Source organism: Sipha flava, unplaced genomic scaffold, assembly GCF_003268045.1.
Source record: "Sipha flava isolate LNK unplaced genomic scaffold, YSA_version1 257_pilon_pilon, whole genome shotgun sequence".
Lineage (NCBI taxonomy): Eukaryota > Metazoa > Arthropoda > Insecta > Hemiptera > Aphididae > Sipha > Sipha flava.
The window spans coordinates 1243879-1267863 of NW_020272911.1; the positions used below are offsets into that span (position 1 = coordinate 1243879).

Genomic DNA, 23985 nt, shown 5'->3' on the forward strand with positions numbered 1-23985 from the left:
TACCCATAGGTATACTTTGGGAAACGCAATGTTTGGTACGCTGTACGTGAAAATTGAAAATTTTAATTATTCTTATATTCAAAAATTATCACTGGCGAAGGAGTAAGGGCGCGCGCGCGCACTCTCAATAATTACGAGCCGCACAACAGTGTATTGAATGCTAAACAAAATAATACTATAATACAAAACATTATAAATTTGCTACCGACCAGATCTACTGTTCTGCACACGATGTAATTATGATTTCGATACCAATCGTCTGGCACACTGCTATACATATATATTTAACAATTCGATTAATGCGTATGTAATATTATATGTATCGACCTTATTATGGATTTCACTACAACGATGGGAGCGACTACTGGTTTTTACGGAACTATGGATTTTTTGGGAGATCGTGATAGCTCTGGGCTGCCTCGGATTGCGTGTTACGCCAGTATATACATGCAGGTTATCTTTTTTTATTTTATAAATAATTCGTTTTTATATTAATATAAGAATTCTCTAAAGGATCACGCAATAAAAATTACGTTTAGCATCTCCGCAACATGATTGGTACGCGTCATGGATGGAATAATATATATATAACAGTATATCAAAAAAATCAAACCAATTTATGATTTTCTACCCTAATGAAATAGTTGAAAAAAATTCTCTAGTTCAAATGTTCATCGTTGTCGATAAGGATATTATATAAAAGGAGATAGAAAAAAAAAAACCACATGAAAAATGTACAATAGTGTCTGTATCTAATGCCACACCTCACATAAAATTCTGAAACGCTTTTCGTGAAGACAGTCCGTCGATGGATTATTATTATTTTCATCTCCTACGCTTTGTACTCGAAAATCCGAAGTTTAAAAATTATAACTCTTCACCTTCTGCCGCATTTACATCGCCTCAGAGTTGATAATAACTATTGAGAAGTCGGGTGCGTTTTAATAACTATTATTTACAACACGTCACGATTGCGGGGCGACTACCGAAGAATTGAAATCACAACGTTAATGTGGCCAAAAATAAAAATAAAAATTATAATAGTAATAATAAATAAAATTAATTTATCTGTTGCATGTGAGTTCTAAACCTAATACCGATATAGTGTATAACCATCAAACATATATTATATATGTACAGTTTTGGTTCGAATATCGTCTTTGTTGTTAAAACCAATTCATATATGTGAGGTATAAAAATAATTAAAAATCCAATCTGCGTTATTATACGTAGATAAATATATATACATACTTATTTATAAAAAAAATGTATCATACTATAATATAGTACATATTTTTTTTTTTTTAATAAGATATAAGCTGTGATATAATACTTTAGCCTTTTTATTAACAAAATATTCACAATAATAATAATTATTATAATTATATTATAATGGATTTATTTAACCTACAAGTATGAACAATATCATTATTGTGAATATTTTGTCAATAAAAACGTTCAAATATATATCGCAGTTTATATCTTATATCGGACATGTCAAACACACGGCCCACGACTCATTTTTTATAGCACTCGGTAACCATTATTAATAGAAATTAATTGTTATACGAGTATTAACAAAAAATATATTAAACATTTATACAATTTTAATTTTGTGTCATAATTATGATTTTTTTTTATTAATTAAAAAATACCTATCGCATAAGTAATTAGTTTAATTTTTTTGTAATTTAAATTAGAGATGTTCTGTGTAGAAAATTTATTATAAATCGGATACCGAATATTGATCGAGTAAAAATTTCAATATTACACCGAGTTCCGGGTAAATGCCAAGTCTTAATCATGACATCGATTACTCAAATATTGAGTAATTTCTGGGTACCTAGAACATCTCAATTTAAATAATAAATAATAATAATTTTAATCCTTCCTCCCCTGTTTTGTTGGTATTGAATAAAATCAAAAATGGATTGTTTTCTCGATAAATTTTTATATGCATATATAAAACTATTCAATTTATATGAAACAATTAATTATATGAATTTTACTTGCTTATCTTATACATATATTTGTAAAGTAATACATCTCCATTTAAAATTTTTTAATTTTACACTTAATTTTAAAATTTTTATTTCTATAGTTATTCATTAATAACTTATATCAAAAATACTAACATTTAGAAATAGAAGGATGTTTTATATTTAGATGGTATGTGGTTTTTTAAATTATTTAAGGAAATAATTAATGTAAAATAATGTATGGGACTATACATTTTATGGAAAAAAAAATTCTTTTTTTTTTTTTAAAGCCAATGGTTCTTAATCTAAGAAACTTTAAACTTAACTAATTAACTGAAATTAGCCTTTTTCAAATTGATATTTTAATTTAACTTAACTTAATTGAAAAACTTGAATTTTGAGTTACTTTATCAATATTCTATTATACACATGAACCGATAAAATAATAATAATAATAATAAAAAAGGTTAAATAGTTGATTCTAAAAAGAAATTCAAACTCATAATCACGTCGGTAACGAGGACTAATAGTAAATACACAAACTTAAGCAATGGTGTGGGGTTAAATATACCTAATATATAATATTGAAGTACCTACGTTATTAATGGAACTGTAGTTGGTGGAGAAAATCGAAAATAGAAAATACACACACTTACACAATAATAGAATGTAAGCATATAATATATCAGATGACTGTTATTTACACGGGATTCCGGCAATAACGGGCAACCAAAACTACTGTCATTATTTATCGGTATACTGACGTAAACTTAATATAACTAAACTTGTGTCCACAACCTGTACTCCTATCCGTCGTTGTCTGTATATGCATCATGTAAATATATGTATATTCTGTGCTTTTAAATGTCAATACATATACTATTGAAGATATAACTCGTGTAATGAAATTCACTAATAACAATATGAAATATTTACATTACATTTAATTAAAGAGCTCACAAAGGTATCATGTATAATATATCAAATACATATTTTATATTATATCTTTATAGAATTTTTTATATTGTACCTACACTAAAATTATATTATCGATTCTCACCATTACGATTTAGGCATCTGGTGGGTGATAAAAACTTCCCAAAACGGAATGGTATGATATAAACGGTATGGTAATAAATATTTCTTTACAGGCATTAGTTTACGGTTCCAAGCGTAGTATTATCAATGTACAGCTATGAAGGAACCAGACCTTATTATTTGTATAATTTCGGACTGCACACTTGATTTTACTAATTTAAATGAAAATTTAGTCTCACTACTGTCTTAGAAAAAAGGAATATATTACATGCAATATATATATATATATATATCTTCCGCTATACACACACGCATTTATTTTCAGTTATTTAGGCCACTATAAAATAAAACGTAAAATATATCGAGGAGCAAGGTATTTTGTACCTATACATGAATATTATACATAAGTAGTTATATATATTTATGTATTACGAATACCGAGATGCGCTATTCATTAATTATACTGATAGATATCCAAAACGCTAATATAAACACAAAATGCGTTATTTCCTTTTACACGGTTCATTATTTTATTTTACACTTTTATTTTTTTCTTATTTGCCGCCTGAAAGTTGCTCGTTAAATAAATTCTTACGACATCATTAATTACACGCGAAACCATCTGACACTTTCCTGCCGCTGCCGGTCACCCCTTTATCCAGAACACCGAAACAAGATTAGTGACGACCCAATGATGAATGTTTGTTACTTTTTGCTGATGTTCTATTTACCTCCCCCTAGTAAACGCATTCCAATATCAATACATGTACGGTGGGTGTATGTGAGTGTGTGTGTGTGTGTGTGTTAGTACATCACGCGCACACTATCGGTTCATCAATTTCGCGCGCGTGAAAACTATTTGCTAATAACTGCTCGAGAAGTTTTCCCGGAGACACCATATAGAAAACAATTCGGCGTGCTATACATATTATATAGACACCAGTCATCGGGTGACATAATCTATTATGTGTCAGAAGAGTAGTGTATACTATATACTATATATGTATAAGAGTTTTAATATTCAGCAAATCTACAGAGCGATACCAAAACTAGGACTTAATTTATAGTAATTTTTTTTTTTTTGTTCCCACATAAGATCATATTTACCTATTAAAAAAGACAAAGTTGCACCCTATATGATGATAATAATGATTGATATATTAGTAGTATGGTATAAAAGTAAAAAAATAAAAAGAAACATAATTATAACCACCATTCATTTAATGGACATATTAAATTTAAATTATAAAGTAGATTATGAATGAGGTCTAAATTAAATAATACCAGTAAATTATGTTAATTTATCGAATAGCTTATAAAACAAACAAAAAAAAAAATCTAATGGACAGTTTTGTAAATCATATACCTACAAATACGCGTGAAATAAAAAACTTGCAAATTAATAAGAGAAAGAAAATAATGGCGAATGTATAGATAAAAATAGCAATGAGTATATGGTATAAAGGGCTAAACCAAATAAGTCAAAAAATAATACATTTTATAACGTTTAACTAGTTATGTACGATTTTTTTTTTTTTTTTTTTTTGTGAGTTCTCGCTGTCTACTCACGGTGGCACTTATAATAGTGGCAGAATTCAGTCAAGCCAGAAAATGAAGACCGAGCGAAAGAATAAAAAAAAATTCGTAAACGAGCACGTGTGACTACTATATAATATTATTGTAGTCAAGTAAATCCGATTACCCGGATCCGCGCCGCCAATTCCGCCTAGAGGGAGCTCCGTCGCCGCGTAATGCGCGTCGATTGATATGATCTATCACACTGGCGCGACGGGCACTTTGAATAACACGATATCCGCACATGTATCGTTCATTCGCTTATTATGTACATATATTAATACTCTTTTTTCCTTTTTTTTTTCTTTTAATTTTCTAGACTACTTACATTTCAAACAGAATAAAACGAAAACAAACAAAATTAAAAATAAATAAATAAAAATGACCCACATCATCGTCGTAACGGAAATCGGATCGTGGCGACACCACTATTAAACCTTACCAATCTACATACAATGTAAACATAAATACACATATACACACACAAACACGTTTTATACATACATATATATATATATATATATATATATATCAGTAGTAATATTATATTTCAGAATATAAGTTGTACATTTAAAAATGCTGATATTCGCTTCAAAACTTTTGATATATAGTCAACCTAAGCTACCACTGCATCTGTATATTGGTATATTGTAAACACGAACTTACGTACGTACGTTTATGTACATATAGGTATTAAACAATATTATAACATTTATACTTTTTCTAACGAAACTAAATTACTTATATAACCCTACCGTATGTTACTGAGGTGACTTCCTTCGGATAATAGTATAATAATATACTTAAACAGGTATACCGTGTTTTTTTTTTTTTTTTTTGTTTTTTGCTCGAAATTATAATAATCAAATTTCAACTATAAAAAAATCAATAGCTGGTATATTGTGTTTGAGGTTTATCATGTTTATTATTTTGCTACCTTACACGGACACGCCTCACCGGAATCGTCTTCAAGTATATTTTAATAATTTTTATAAACATATAATTTTCTTTGACGGCTACATATATCGCTGTATATATAGTCCAATTGTCTGCGGTTCCGCGTATAATCGAACATTTGCTTTTAGTCGACAAACCGTTTTTAAATACGTCTTTACTACTATCAATGCCGTTAGACATATGTCAGAGACGGCCAAGCAAATAACCGTCTATTTGATTTACAGGTGTACCTACTGTTAAATTTGATCAACAATTATTATCACTATTATTTTAGCAGGATATAATTAACCAAGTTTTGTAAAAATATAATAATCATTAAAATATTGATCAGAACAGAAGGTTCTAGAGCTTTACAAGTCATAAAGGTGTAGGCAAATTTTTAATACTTAATTTCAGATCAAATATGATTTTTCTTGTTACTTTGTGTGATTAAACGTGAAACAAGTGATTTTTTTTTTTTGGAAAAATGTTCTTATTATATAAATACATGTATAACTGATTAGTAGTATCCTATACAATTTTTAACTGGAATATAATAATAGCTGTGAAAATACGGATACATCAACCATTCGGAAGTCGAACAGAATAATATAGTAGTATTTTGTTCGTTTAGGCAATACAAAAATTTCCGGGAAAAACAATTGTTTTATACAATTGCGTTTATTTACTTATTAAAATTAAATGATTGATGAAAATCGAATTTGATCAGGATATTACACCATAGTGGCTAATTACACGTGAAATGAGAGAAGCTAAACTACGCTTATCAAAGCCAAGGTGATTGCGCATACAATATATTTTAGCACTTGAAAATCCGTGTAGTTTTTTAGAATATACATATATTTATACATACTATACACGGTAAATAAGGCCGGTAGGTTACTACCCAAATGTACATATAACGACGAAATTTAATTTCGATTAAATTTAATTTGAATACTACCTATGTTTATTATGTACAGTTATTGTAGAGGGTGTATAACAGTGGCGTATACAGAAAATATTTTCGGGAGGGGTTACTATGGACAGAGTTAAATTATCACTGCTAAGAATTACTATAAAGACACAGTAGGTACTTATCTAAATTTCACTTACAAAATGTCCCAAAACGATTTGACGTTGGACGCAAATTCTAAATAAGCATAAAACACCATTAAAATATAACATACGTTTAAAATAATTTTTAAGTTTTTTAAAACATTTTTTGGGGGGGGCTGTAGCCCAGTAGGCCCCCCCTACATACGCCATTGGTGTATAATATACATATATATATATATATATATATATATTGCAATAGATCCAAAACCATACAGTTAATACTCAGTTTATACATATCATGTGGTACCAATGTTATAATGTTATATGTACATAATATATACGTATAGAACATATTTATTTTTTTTTTGGGAGGGAAATCATAAAAATTAAACAACCTATACGACGTCCGTATAATATCATAATGATATTAGAACTCGGTGATGTAATAATAATACGACCAGAACTGGGCTTCTTATGTTGTAAAACAAGTCTGCCGTTTAATCCAAGACGGGGCCGTTGTTTGGCGACATCGTTGATATCGCTCACTTAATTCATAGTACGGATTCCTTTCTAAGAATCTATACGTATGTATATTATAATTAGCTCTTATAAAGCTTCTGTTTAATAATATTATATGTTATGCACATACGAGTATACATATATTTACTGTACAAACATAACGTCAGCGTCGAATCGAATTGACGAGCAGTCAAATTATAAAATATGTGATTAGTGGCGCACGTAAGTGAGTAGGTTTCTCGAGATCTTATCCTCCTACTCTCTCTTTCCGAAATGTTTTCCATTTCCCAAAGTTTTAGTGTCAATACTCTTTTTCAGCAAATAACGTTGTATACCGGGTATGTGAATATAATGTCTACGTTTTTTTTTACGTTTTAAATTTTATATTTCCATACAAATTATAAAATTAAGTTTAAATCTACTCAAAAAAATACTATAAGTGTTTTCCAACACGAATTCGGACATTTTCTCCGAAATACTTTTAATTCACTGCTGTTTATATAGTTCTTCTATCATTTTAGACAGTTAAAAGTTTAGAAAATGAAATTTCGAACTAAAATATAATTATCGTTAACATACATATTTTTTGATAATATGTATTCGTGTTTTTAATTCTTGGCATAAAAATAAAAAAATTTAAGTATAGGTCGTATATATTTTTTTTCATCAATATATATATAAATGTGAAATAGAATATTTTTCAGGCATATGCTCTATAAAACTATTCATTTGATTATCTCGGTTATTTTTTAAAAATAATTAAAAAGTACATTGTGGAGTAGATTTTTGATTTAATTTCAATTTTATAAGTAAATTGAGTGATTATTTACTTATAATTGTTTATTTTTCAATACCTTACGGCGAAAAAAAAACATATTCGCATGGATTTTATGCTAAAACTGTCAATCAGACCACTGGGCAGTTCAATGAAAAGCTAAAAAGTTTCTAACTAAAAGTCAGTATCAAAACTGCAGGTGATTGAACATATAACTGGAAAAAAATTTAGTTTCCTGTTTTCGCCTTTGGTCGTAAAAACAAAATTGGTATATACGCGTGTTATTAATACGATGAGAAATTGCATAAAAATTATGTTTTAATTACAATATTTAAATATACAACTGTATAGTACACTTCTAGTAAATATAAATAAATAATGATACCTATGTACAAAGTACTTATGAGTTTCGACGGAAATAATGGAAAATTTATCGTCTCGTATGTAATATATATTGTTTTTATTCTCTCAGACAATATTCATCTCGTACATAGCATGTATAGCAAAACGCTTATCGGTCGCTGAAATCCATGTACGTCTCGTTAATGTCGTCGCAAATAGTAGCGGGAAGATATTCAGGTGTGTATACTCCAAGCGTATACTTACACATGACTACTTGCAGAGTGAGAGGATAAGCCTTGGTAGTTATTTACAATAATACACATAATATATAAATAATATACGTCACTCAAAGTTGACGACCGTTCGACCCCTTTTTATATATATACATGGGGTTACAATTATATGTTTTGGAGTAAAAAATCTTTATTTGTTTGTTATTCTATTTTCAATCGTGTTGTATACCTGTATAGTTACTTTAATATTACATGGAAAAATATTTCCCTTCTTTCCGTTTTCACCCAGTCCACGCACGCCCAGCTTACCATCTGGTGTTCGTAAACGAGTGTTATACCCTTTTATTCTCGTGATATATATATTTATATTTATATGTATCATTATGTATAGTGCATTAAAAATGTTAAGAGTTAGACATCAAAACTTAAAACATGTAACACTATATAATATTATATTACTAACATTATGATTTTTAAGTCACGATTACAATTACGCTTCATAATAGTGTGTATATTTTACCATAGTATTTAACTTAATAAACTTTCTAGAACTTTCTAGAACTTTACCGTAAAGGAATATATTCAATAAATCTCAAAACAAAATAGAGCTGGTATTTTTTGATTATTTGAAACATTATAATCTATAGGTAGGTATTATACATACATAGATAAAATTATCTATATTATACAATGTGACATTATCCTAAATATATTCGAAATTTGTGATATTATTTTATATACATTATGTTTATTATAATCAGTATTTTGAAAATTTAAAAACTTAAGTTTTCACATAAATCATATTTAAAATATAAATCTTTACAGCCAACACGGTGAAGGTTCGAAAACTAACTTTTCAAATTTATTTCAACCACGCATAATACGCATCCATAATAAGTAGATGAAATTCACTCTTTTCGTTAAAAAATTACGTACAAAACTGAAAAGTATATCTTTACTGACTTATACGTTGTTGATCTTCATAGATACAAAAAAAAAAACCTGTTATTACAAAGCACTAAACTGACCACGGACATTACATTTATACGTTTGTAGACTATGTAGGCCCTATAAATCTTTGAATCTGTGCAGTGTGCGTGATAATTTCGATCACTCTACATTATTTTTAACGACCTGGAAATCGGTCGTAGGTTGTTTATACGAGTTATATTATTATTATGAATAATTTCAAGACATTGACATCGTTTATATTAATCATCATTATCCACACGTAAATTATTTGACGAACATCTATTATATATACATCAATAGGCACTTAATGGTCATTTTAATATCAAAATGTCATTATCATAGTAATATTATTAATACAAACCATTTAGTTTTATGTATATTTAGTATCCATACAAAATCAATAACTTTTTGGTAAAAACGATTCAATTTCATCATAACATTTAATATGAAGCAATTTTAGTGTATAATAACAAGGTCGTTTGGCAATTAAATATATAGGTAGATTATAAATTTTTATACATATATATATATATATATATGTTAGCGAGAACAATAGATTTTTCGACCAAGTCATTGACCCTAAGGCTGGTCATCGGTTTCAAGCGAATACATGGTATTATTACCAAAGATATGAAATTAAATAATAATAAATAGATACATATCTTTCAGACTGTATGTATCGATAACGATATGTGAATGTAGACAATTTCGTAGTTATACTATATTCGATAGTCGTGACTTAAAAATATTAGACAATATTAAATAAAAACTAATAATATTTAAAATAAAAATTAAATTATGAACTTAAAATAAGGTTTATGAACACTTTTGCTACCGTATATAGGGAAAAACTATCTAAAGCCCAACAGCTCCGCCACAATAATTATTATTTCATCATCGAAACTATATTGTATTATACTTTGTATCTACTGCAAGATAAGCTAAAAACTATTGCCATCAACGAAACCATATTGAGACAATGAGCTCCCTGCATGCCTTAGTACGTCAGTTCCAAAAATGTGCGATACGGCACTCTGGTGCGCCACGATGTCTTTACAGGAGTGCCGCGCCGTTATGAAATACTATCCGGTCTACAATTTTTCTTATGATTAGCCGTGCTATGATTTAGAGAAGGGCGCCCTGAAAAAACCTTAGATCAAAGAGGGCGCCGTAAGTCGAAAAAGTTTGGGAAGCACTACCTTAGTATTAATATTACATTGTCATTTATGTGGATATATTATTTTAATAGCCAATTTCTCAATACATTTGATCATACTATGTTTTGTCATCGCAGATAATAATATATTGTAGTTTTACGAATAAACCTAAGTTTCCACGTCTGCATAGTAATATTAAAATTATATCTCATTACATATAACCATAACCATTCTTTCGAATATTCAATATGGCTCGCTCACTGCTTCTTCTGATTTGGAACCGGGTTCCCTTTTTTCTCAATACTTCTCATCTGTCTACAAACCGGTAATCCCACCCTGTTCTCCTGACCTCCCATTTGAACACACTCATTCACTTCCATCTAACTGCTACTTTTCTCCTGATGATGTCCTCTCTGCTCTCGATAAGTTGAAAAGGGTTTCTTCTCTTAGCCCTGATGGTATCTCGGCCTCCTTGCTTTTCCATTGTCGTTTAACTTTATTTTTCCCACTATATCTCCTGTTTAGGAAGTTTTTGGACGAAAGTGTGGAAAATATGCTCTGTCACTCCTGTCCTCAAGTCCTCTGTATCGTTTCTTGTTACCAACTATCGTCCAATCTCCATATCACCACACATCACTAAAATATTCGAATCTCTCTTATATAACTATTTAAGGCCTAGATTAAATCATATTCTTATTCCTCAACAATACGGTTTCCAAACTGGAAGAAGTTCTGTTTCTTGTAGCGTTTCTTTCTCTTCTTTTATTTATGACTGTCTTAGCAATGGCGCTCAGGTTGACGTCATTTTTACCAATTTATCTAAAGCACTCGACACCGTTCCTCATAACTTGCTTATTAAAGAGCTTGACCGTATTGGTATTGGCGATCCTCTTCTTTCCTTGCTCAGTTCAACCGTAAACAATTCGTTAAATTAAATGGGGTTTCATCCAGCCTATCAGATGTTACTTCTGGTGTTCCATAGGGTAGTCACCTGAGTCTTCTACTGTTTTGCCTTTATGTTAACTCAATTTCCAGTTTCCTAAACAAGGCTCATTTCCTTCTCTATGCTGATGGCATAACAATTTTCCTTAAAATTGAAACCCATTCTGACTGTCTAACTTTATCAAATGAACTTATTCAATTTAATTACTGGGTATCTACCCTAGGCCTCTCCCTTAATATTAATAAATCTAGTGTCGTATCCTTCTCTAAATCACGTAATCCTATTCTTTACCCCCACTTGCTTAACAACATTCCTCTACAACGTGTATCTATTATAAAAGATCTGGGTATTTTTTATACTTCCACTCTCTCTTTTAGCCATCACATTGACATTATTACGAGTCATGCTAATAAGGTTTTAGGTTTTATTAAACGTAATACCAAACTTTTTTCGTCACCAACTTGTCTCCGTTCTTTATATTTTGCTCTTATTAGATCCATTTTAGAATATGGGGTTGTCGTTTGGCATCCATATCTTTTTAAGGATCAGTTACATATTGAGCGAGTCCAGCATAAATTCCTTTCCAACGCTGTTTTTATTCTTAAATTACCATCCCCTAATCATAACTATTCTGATATTAGCTATCTTCTAAATATACCCTCTTTATCCTCACGTAGAAATAATATTAATTTACAGTTCATCCATGCTCTTCTAAAAAACTCTATCGATTCACTTGACTTACTATCAAAAATCTAATTTAAAGTCCCTTCCCACAATGTTCGTAACCAAACTCCTTTCTACATCCCAACTCAATTTTCTTCTTTCAGCCACAATCACCCAATGCACAGGATGCTTAGATTGGCCAATCAACTGTGATTCTATTTACCATTATTTAATCTTAAGTTTAATTTCTACTATTTTATTTCTGTTATTTTACAAACTCAATGTTATTTTATTGTACCTACCATACCTATGTAAAAAGCCGTTCGGCGTTAAATTTTATAATAAATAAATAAATAAATATTGTATTTCTTAAACAATTCGTTATGAGTAGGCTTAGGGACTTATAGCTCTAAAAACACATAAATTTGCATGCAAATATGCATTATAATATACATTTATATGCATTAAAAAAAAATGACCACATAGTACACAAAATAAAACGTGTCTATCGGATGTAAATGTATCTTTAAACTCCAAAACAAAACTTTGCAGTCGACTACTCGTAGACTGTTGTACTTTCGGCATTACACAATGTTACAAAATACGTAAGTTGTATGTATGATTCGACGTTGCGTGGTTGCGAAACGCAAAAATAACGACGTATAATAATCAACTGAACTGAACACTAAATAAATAATCTATTATTCTGTATCAAGTATTATCTTTATCGACATCCGGTCGATATCCAGATACGATCGATATGAGTTTATAGTATTATTTATACTTATAAATTATACTTATTTATACTTATACTTACACACAAATTATAACGAGATATGTGAGGTAGCTTGTAGATAGCATATTACAGGAAGTAATAATTATTAAGTACATTTTTTTTTCGATCATTTGAAATATGTATACATAATTATATGTATCTATAGTTTTTAATTATAAATTAAAAAAAATTGTCAAAATATGCAAAATAAACATAACAATTTTAAAATATGCACTCTCCTGCAAAATTTATCAGATATGCAAAAATATGCGCATTCAAATTTTAGATCTGATATCATAGCATCGAAAAACGAATTTATTTCGCACTCTGCTATATTTAACAATAATTAAAAAAAGGATGCAAATGCTAAAAGTCCTTAAGCCCAGTTATGAGATGCATAGATATAATATTTGATTGTATAGAGGCCCGTATTTAGGAGGGCCACGGGTAGGCATATGCCCGGGGGCGTCAAGTCTCAGGGGCGGCAAAATATTTTAGCAAAATTAATTTTAAAAATGATGTACCTAATAAAAAAAATTAAAACAATAAAAAAAGAAAATAGTATGTTTTATTATGTTATAATTTGTTTTATTTGTTATTTAAAAAAAGTATTAAACGATTTTCATTTATAACTTATATTTTAATATTAAAGAATCTCAATTATGGACGAAATAATAAGTGTTATATTATTATTATTTATTTTTGATGGAGCATAAATTATATGCCAGGAGGCCCCAAATTTTTAAATACAGGGCTGATTATATATGATTTCCCCCTCTTTTATTATTTATCAATGACCAAAACTGCAGAGATGATGATGAAACAACGTCATGCCAGGCCGCTAATTATTAATAATAATATTGTATTAATGCATATGTATTAAATGTAAGAAAGTATCGGTGACCATGGTAACGTACGACATCTGGCGGCACAAACCAAGCGCGCGCTCGTGCATTAAGGAGAAACAATAGAAGGGCGCGTACCCTGTAACCACGTCGTCGTGGATTGCACGACCGATAGTGATGTTTGAGGAAATAGTCTCGCAAATGCAGGATAGAGACCTTAAGATCTACACACAAACATACACATATACACAAGTAAATCTGCATATCATGGTTTTATATATACAAAAACATGTGATATAACAACATTTCGAAGGAAATCGTGCTATGGCAGTGGGGTAAATTTTGAATGGTGGGAGAATAAAGGGTCGAGACTAAGGATATCACTCTGTGGAGTTTAGATGATCAGCCGGTTAATATCTATAAATAAATAACTACGTATATATAAGCCACACGGAAATTATTATTTCCGGTAAAAACTAAGTAGGTTTTATATACTCCGAATTTAGTGTATTTAACGTTAGTTTAACATTTTACTACATATTTCATCTAAAATATTATTCTATATTGTATATTTATTGTGAAAATTAAATATACTCGTATTTTGGAATTATTTAAACAAAAACTTATTCAAATGATTCTAGCATTTTTAAAATATTGAGTATACAAATCGACTTACAATTATGGATGTTTATGAATAATTACATTGACAACATTAATCTATGTACCTTTTAGTTATTTTTCAGATAGCTATAAAAACAATTAATTTGTGCTATAAACTTATTTTCATCTATCCCTGTTAAAAACCAACTCTTTACAATTGTATGCACAATTTTTTTTTTTCGAAAATGTTTAGGTTTTCTCACGGATATTTTTCCTTGAAGTATTCAATCCAGAGATATTTCTATTGGGTAAATTTTGGTTTATAATAGTCAAATAATTTTTATTTTCTATGAAAAATGCGATTTATATATAAGTACCTACTCCTTTTCTATTTTTTTCATCACCAATTAATTACTTTAAATAATTCATATAGCTGTAGTGTAAATATAATTGAGAAATGTAATATAAAATAATCGTAATCCTATACAATTCACTGAGTTTTGATTTTTGAATTGTAAAAGAACGTAAAATACATTGCTATAGAGCGATAGATTCTATTGATATCATCCAGGTAAAACGAGTGTACATACCTGTGACGTATAATATTACACTTCGAAGTAATATTGTTAAGTAGATAAATAACAACATAACAAATAATTATTTAATTTTATCAATCTATTCTAGTTCATTATTTAACTACGGAATTATCCACGACAGTGTATGTATAATGCGTGAAGCCGTTTAAAATAGTAAAACACTTGTCACAAACAAAGAAAAACTTGAAAAATATACATCATAATATTAATATTACTATATTATACGTATATATATTTTCTAATCGTATTTATATATTTGTATAATGTGTATATGTACATCAATGAATTGATAAACGTAAATTTAGTAATGGTTTCAGTATAAAAATTGTTCTTGTTCATTTAACTATATATAAGAAAATGACCCTTTAAGATATATATTATATTTATAAGTATATATTATTTCATTAAATCGTGGCAATGCCGATGTATATATATATAAGTTTCATAAAGTATAATCTTATATGAATGTAATAACATTTTCGTGGTAAGTAATAACTCTGTTATTGCTACAAAAGTTTTAATGGTAAAATGCTGAAAGAAATTAATAATATAAAAATGTATACGTAAATTTATCAAAATATGTCCATTATAGTATTATAATATTTGACTATCTAGGTTCAAGCGTAACCATATAGCATAGACTATTTATTCTGATATTTATGACTTATAAATATCAGAATAAAAAGTCTTATCAATATTAATTAGTCTCCCTATTTATAAGCAACACGAAATTGAGTTCTAAAAAATAAGTAAATATATGTACATCATATTTGTATAAAGTATTTCTTAATCATTTTTATAATACAGTAGTTTAGTAGTACGATTTAGTAATATAGTATTATTATTTTGCAGTAAATTAGCAGGATGATATAAGATTTGATCGAGTGTTAGATATCTTCCTGGGTTAGAATTAGGGTAAAATCATCATACAGTTTACACGTACATAGTAAATATATTTAACGACTACTCATAGTAAGGACTCCAACAAAAAAATCTTATTTACTTAAGTACATTATAATTTATATACATAGATATTTAAGTACTTGCTAAAATTATTTCTTTGTATACATGGTTTATTACGTTTAATATGTACATGATAGATTTAGATACTCTTGCTCGAGTTTTTCACCGTATACACGCGTCGTAATATTACAATTACATAATAAACTTTCTTTAATTATTGTTATTTACTATTGTATACATTATAATATACTCATATAGTGATTAAAAAAGGAGATTTAATGCCTTTAATCGTATTTGAAAATAACTATGTTTATAGCAAACTTGATGATTGTATTCACGCTTGTGATTAAAGCGTAATTCACACTGTTGCGGTATGACCATGACACGATAAAATGTTATTTATAATATAAAATATAATATATATTTATAAATTATTAGATTATAAGAAAATAATACACATTGATACGGACGACACGACACGATCACGTTACAGCACGGACCGGACTAGATCGACCACCTTTGCCTAAAAAAAAAAGGTTTGGCGATCTGGTCAGTGTTGGTACGTTCAAAATCGGTGCAGTGTGAATATGCCGGACCAGGCATGACTGGTGTTAAACTGCAGTAGTCACCGATTGAAAAGTTATAATATTGAATTACAATACCTAACTATGTCTACAATACGATAATACGGTTAGAGACATTTTATAACCTATAAATGTATCATATTTACATTTTAGTTTTTGAACATTTAAAAATCATTAAAAACTGTATAAAAATGTAAAACACTTGTTTTTTTTTTAAAAAAAATATTGTGGGCCCAAATTGTTCTCCTCTGCTTGGATTTTTTTCGAATAATCATCGAATTTTTTTTCTTCTTTTTCATTTAATAAAAATGCTATTTATTAGCATCGATAAATCACGAAACGTTTCAAATTTTATATTGAACTGATGAAAAGTGAACTAGAAAGACTAGCTACATATGAAAAACAATATTTATTTGAAATAATAGTGGGTGACGTTTTTTGACGGTGGATGACGGTGTTAAATGTGAATATAATAAGTTTGTTGTGCCGTGCTGTAACAGTGTGAATCGCGTTTAACGATAACAATAACATGCACTTCATTGTAACAAATAATTTTGGAAAGGCTAGGATTTTAAGATTCAGACCCTCCCAGAAATTTTTTTCAAATTCTCAATCTCTCTTATCTTCAATTTTCCCTTTTTTTATTCTAAAATAATTTTGAATTATAAAATAATATATGTTATATGTTTATTTTATAGTAAACGTTAAGATGTGACTTATATTGAATGAAGAAAAATAATAAATTGATAACTTATTCGTTAAATATGCCAGTATGTATTTTTATAAGTCATCATGAAATAAACAGTTGTAGTTCATAAAAAACAATACAAATTATGGCTTAATTCAAGCTTGAATGAAAATGAAATAAAAGTGATTTTGATTCAATACTTACTTTTTAGAGATTTTCCTATCAGTACTATTACAATACTTAATAATATCCTTACTCTTTAATTGTATTACAAAATAATATAATATTATATTTTCTTCGTTCATTATTTTTTTCCGAAATTTATAAAATACTCGTACTAACAATACTGTAGTATTTTAACAACCGGTAAGAGTAATATACTAAACGAGTACTTACATATTTTCATACAATTTATATATATTAATTCCGTTACTATATTATGTATAATGACGTGATCGTTATTAAATGAGCACTTTGAGGTCAGGTGTGATGTAATTTGACTTGTATTATAAATACATATGTAAAATTAGTTTTAAGTGATTACTCGGATGAATCAAACGACTAATATTGTCATGCTAAGTTTTTTGAACGGCGCAAGAACACAAGTCAAACCTTCTCAGTGTAAACTTCCTTTTCAATCGTTTAAATTCCAAGAAATTCACTATTATTGCTTTTTTAAAAAACCATGTACCTACAGTTAAATAATCACATATTTTTGTTATCATACACGTTGATATTATTTTGTTTTTCCATCAAACCCAATTAATATGCAATTGATATATGGCGCATTAATATTAACGTATATTCTAAAATAGTACTTGTATATGTATATATATTTTAATTATAGTTGCAATTGCGCAGTATTATAATTAACGAGTTTATACGATGACGCCTACCAAACATTTTCATTATCCCATTAACTGTTATGGTATTTTGTGTGTGTGTGTGTGTGTGTACCTATAACATTTTGACATATTATACTAAATTTGATTTTATCATTTATGTTTCATGTTACACATAAAATAAATAATTATTAACCCGATTAGAAATCAACGTATTGGTTAAGATTCATTTTTAAAAATTTGGTCATTAACAATGAGTTATATGAAATGTTAATAATACAAATAATATAAATAAGTAAATGGATTCGTTTTAAAACCAACTAGTATACTTATGATTCTAAAATATACCGTATTATTAAATACGAATATGTTTATAATGTAAAATACATTTTCCAGGTCACTCAATAATGCAGTTTTATTACTTTATTATTATATAAATTCTAGGTAGAGGTAATATTTTAATATACTAATCACAACGTGTTATTAACTATCGTCGACAATCAATATATATTAGATATATACATGCAATTAATTGACATATTTTGAGCCATAATGGTACTTTCACGTAAAAGTATATGTAATATACCGGCAATTTGTGAGATTCAAAGTGTTTAAAGGGTTATTTTCTATAGAATCAAAACGTCAACAAGTACACAAAAAAAGGACAAAATCATTTATACAAATAAAAATACCGCCCGCTATTATCGACCGGTGTGCTATACACATAAACACACACACGCACACACACACACACACACACACACACACACACACGTAGACGCTTATAAATATCATATAATAGGGATCGTGATATCTTGTTCTTTATACATGATGATGTTATTTTCCTTGGCGTCTATAAACTACCCTTTTTTTAAAAGCATCGGTTTCTTTGAACTATCAGGTCACCCTTATATAAGTAGGTACATATTATATATATACGTCACGACTAAACAAACGTTTGATTTGTACGAGGTTTTTTTAAACACTTTGTACTTTTTGGGTTTTATTACACGCGAGGAGTAGTCAATACACACATGTGGAATTGTGGACGCGGTATCCTATGGTATTGCAATGTAATGTATTGTATATATACACATGTATGAATATTATTACACATTGTATATAATATGTATAACATGACAAGTCCTTGGACCCGTTACAAATGAATATATGTACTACGACCTGCGATCAAGGACATCCGCTGATATAATGTCGCATCGCCGTCGCCGAGATTCTTGTAGCGGTTTGGTCGTGATCAACTTCTTTAAAATATTAGTTGCTGCCGACACCGTTCCAAAAAAATAAATAAAAGATTATTCGTCAAAGGTCTTCAATACCCGCCAGAAGAACATAACCCTTGTATTCACCGGGGTGCAGAATAAAATCGGGGATGTGTATATAGGGGGTGTATAATACGAATATACAGAAAATTACTAAGCTACAAGATGAATATTGTAACAGTAAATTATTACAATTATACTAAAACGAACCGAAATCAAAACTCGTATTTTATGAAAATGCAATACTGATGTTAGGATTAATATGATAAATTTGAAGAAAAAAAAATGTATTATTTATTATTTTACATAATACAACATGGCTGGTCTATGCGATGATATCGGCTCGGTAGATCACAATAAATATTTTTGGATTTTATTTGAAAAATGAAATAACTGATAAGAAATAATATACATTTTTTATATTATATTTAAACTGTGTATCTTGTCATTGATGATCATTTTTTTGAACAAAAGAATCACAATTTATAGGCATTTCACACGACACTTGAGGTGCGTGGTTCACATACGCATTGGCAAAGTTTACAAAGACGAAATAAGTGACGTTTTTCTGGCAAGATATAATTTTATATATACTTATAGATGTTCGTATGTTGGTGATTCGTGAATCATTCGTTATTAACTACAAAACATATTGCTTATGTTACAGAAATCGTTTGTGTTCACCGGTGCACGTTATTACATTTAAATTATAGTTCTTAGCGAACGTGAAGTTTAAAGTAGAAAAACTAAACTTATGATATCAAGGGTCTATTTTAATTTATCCTGACAATATTATTTTTTGTGCGATTTTAATTTTTAATTTAATATGCTAGTATTTATTATATAGCTAAATGAGTACCAAGAGAGTTTTTCTAGATAATTTTGTGATTAAAACAATATGATTGTCGTTAAATTGACATTATGGCATAATTGTACTATAGTGCATAAACGCGTGGCAAGGTTACCAAATATATATAAAATTATATTAATAATGAAAAAATTCAGAGTATTGATATAAGTAGAGATAAATAATGTATAAATATATATATTTGTGTTAACCTACTATATAGTGGCGTAAACTGAATGGTGCAAATGTAGCACGTAGAACACCACATCTAAAATGTGGCGGTGCAAAGATATGGTATGTTTTTGCACTACCAGGAAATTATTGAAATTTGTATACCTATAATATTATGTTCAAAATCCAAGGAAATCAGCATACTAAAAATAATATTTGATTGTTTTTTTTTTATTAATATTATAATAATAAAGATTTTATTGCTAAAATAATTCAAAATTTATTTGTTATTTAAAGAAATATATGGGAAAATATATAGCTTATTGGGAAGAATTTTACTTAGGAAATTGGAAAATTGGTGTGTTAGAAATTATAAGTTGAGAATATGTCTCTGCATCACCAGAAATTGGATCCAATTTACGCCACTCCTACTATATATATATATATATATATATATATATATATAAATATTTTAACCAGCATAATAGTTCACTATAGGTACTAGGCAACATAAGATTATGTCATCTTATGGATAGTAAATTGTAATGTTTTTTTAGGATATGATTAATATCGCAAATGACTGGAGCGTGAGCAAAAATACAGAGAGGTGAGTCGTTAAGCGATAATTTAAAGGCATGTGAAGGGAGAAGAGTATGACCGAAGCGAAGGCGGGAAAATGAAATGATTATTTTGCGGGATAATTTTAGTTTATGAAACCATGACTTGGAAGGAATAGTGGGACTTAGAGATCTATACCAAGTGGCGAAATTTTGTGGAAGATTATAATAAGAATCGATCCAAAGACGGTAAACATAAGATTTGAGTTTAGGACAAAAGTCAGACCAGAGAATAAAATTGTAAAGTTAATAATAATAATTACAATTAAACAATTTTTAAAAAAAAATTTGCCATTACTAGACCAAATTGTTGAATACATTTTTAAATCAAATGCATGTCTTTAAAACATAATAATAATGAACGTTTTATTAATGAGTTAGAATATAAAATATTTTATATTATTATTAAGACACGATAAATATTTAATAAACAGTATAATAATTCAAATTCCAAAAATATCATTCAAAATCTCAATGAATTTTTCGAATTTGATTAGTATGTACCATGTACTTTTTATTAATGTACTTATAAAAAATTTAATTTAGAACAAATAAGGTATAAAATTAATACATACATAGGTATTGATATTAGATATTATATTATTATAGATATCATATACTATTGCAATGATTGAAAAATATATTAACACAATATAATGCAATAATACAATAAGTAATTATATACAATAAGATGTCATGTCAGATTCTGTATAAGGTAATTAAGTATAGCAAAATGTATCAATACGATACATAGTATATATATTATGGAGAAATGACAATAGTACTTATAATGACTTAGTTACTAACAGTGACTAAAATAAAAGGAAACAAACAAGGTCTATTGAAATAGTCATGAAATAATCATGGCATCGCAAAACGGCACTCCACCTAGGGTTATTTACCACATTTTTGACAGCAAAATTATATATTATATCCAGTGGCGCACTCTCAAAAATAAATAGGGGTAGCATATTGAATGGAAAAATATCACCAACCTCCTAAGTCACTTTCTAAAACATGCCCAGGCTTTGCCCCTTTCCCACTTTATATAAAATTTTATAACCTTATTATATATATATATTAATCATTATACCTATAATACTAATAACATATTAAATAAGGAATTAATCTTCAACTCAATTAACTTAATATTAAAGTATTGAATATTGATTTAAATTAAATAAGGAACTCAGCTAATTATTAAATATGTATAGTAAAAGTGTTTATTATAAATACAATTTATGCAATAACAAGTATAATTATTATTATCATTGTATGGCTTAATAATTACATATATGTACACTAAGACTCAGTTATAAGCTTTCATAAATAAATAAAAATTATTATAGTAAAGTATTTTTTAATAGACTGCTGTAATTGACAAATTTCTTCAATTGTTTGTAGTGTTATGGATGATAAAATAATTACTAATATTTTTCAATTACCTCTATATTGCTAATATACTAATTGCTATATTATTCTATAGTTTATTTTTAATATTTGTATAAATAGGAGAATTATGATATCGATATTTTGAGGCCAGGGTTAGTTACCAGTGGTTTGGGGTAACCACTAAAAAAATCAGGGTTTAGCAGCTGCTACCCTTGGACTCTCTGATGTGCACCACTGAGTATACCTTACCTACGTATAAGTATTATAAAAATAAATAATAATATGAACTTATAATAGTATGGGTAGATAAACAACCAATAGGCATTTACAAACGTAGGTGGGTTAACAACAACTTTTATAACCATAGTTATCCCAATCATACTCTCTACAGAATATACGGTGTCACATATTATACTATATTCACTGAGTTTTAAAAACACACATACGAACGTTCGGTAAGTAAAAAGTATTAAATAGTAGGTACAATAAATAATGTAATGAAAACGATTTTCGACTAAAACTTATATAAAATAATTGTAGACACTCACCATATCCTTGTGCAAGTCCAACGAGTTGATCTCGCCGGTGGCTGCTACACGGACGGGGTTCTGCTTGACGCGGCCAATTTTGAATACGAATATTCACATCCGATCCACTATGAACGCAGCTACTGGTGCCGTTGATGGGTGCCGCTGGTGTTCGTTGACAACTTCGGTGCGGATACGAATAACCGCGGAACTCGTACGACGTGAACGTATACGCGTGCGTATAATAGCGATTTAAAATATGGGCCGCGGACACGATTACTGCTGTCGTTTTCGTGCACGATGGTTCTACTGACCGGAAACGTCGTTTTCGGTGCAATCGAACGGCGACGGTTGACGGCAAAATAATGATGATCGGCGACGAAGCATCATCGTACGAACACGGTTGCGAGAAAACGTAAAACGGACGACGGGCCGCGGACCGGTGCTGGCTACCGGCGTTACCTGGTTTAGCAGGTGCGCGAGGAGCAACAACCGCGGTTTAAAACGTACTTCCTCCGTTACGGTGTTCTATCGTTCCGCAGAACGTTTGATCGGTGCGGTGCGGTGCGGTGGGATGCGAAATTCTGTAACATCGACGTAGTGTGCGCGCGTGCGACTAGTTTGAACGCGAATGTACGCCGTGTGCACGTTCGCGCCGGCCGATTGTGCACGGGCTCCCCGGTTACCGCGCGGCGGGCGGGAGACCGTCGGACACCGTCTTCCATTGGCCGCGGACCGCGCCCACGCGAAGTTTTTTTCTTCTTCCACGCGCGCCGTTTTTTTCCTTTCTTTCTCTTTACTACTACTACTACTGATATCATTGTTCATCGTTTCTTGTTGCCTCCTTCGGTCCGTTTACCCTCGCGCGCGTAAAACTAACAAATAATACATTATAGTATTGTACGGCTGTTTACAAAATAATTATCCGTGTACGGAACGATCAGAACGTCGCATTGCAGCAGTTTATCGTGCAAAAAACCAAACATTTTATGCAATACAAATCGTTATCTACGCGAGATTTTAATTTTTAGACTTTCTTATTAGGGAGCAAGAGAAACATTAAATCT

General features: G+C 29.4%; 1 protein-coding gene across 1 annotated transcript in view; it reads right to left on the reverse strand.

Annotated features, from left to right (window-relative positions):
* Positions 1–23561, reverse strand: part of LOC112684742 (protein dead ringer homolog) — a 95520-nt gene extending 71959 nt beyond the window's left edge. Inside the window, exon 1 of the mRNA XM_025556392.1 lies at positions 22940–23561. Coding sequence (XP_025412177.1) covers positions 22940–22942 — 3 coding nt within the window. The 5' untranslated portion in view covers positions 22943–23561. The remainder of the gene's footprint in view (positions 1–22939) is intronic.
* Between the last annotated feature and the right edge of the window lie 424 nt (positions 23562–23985).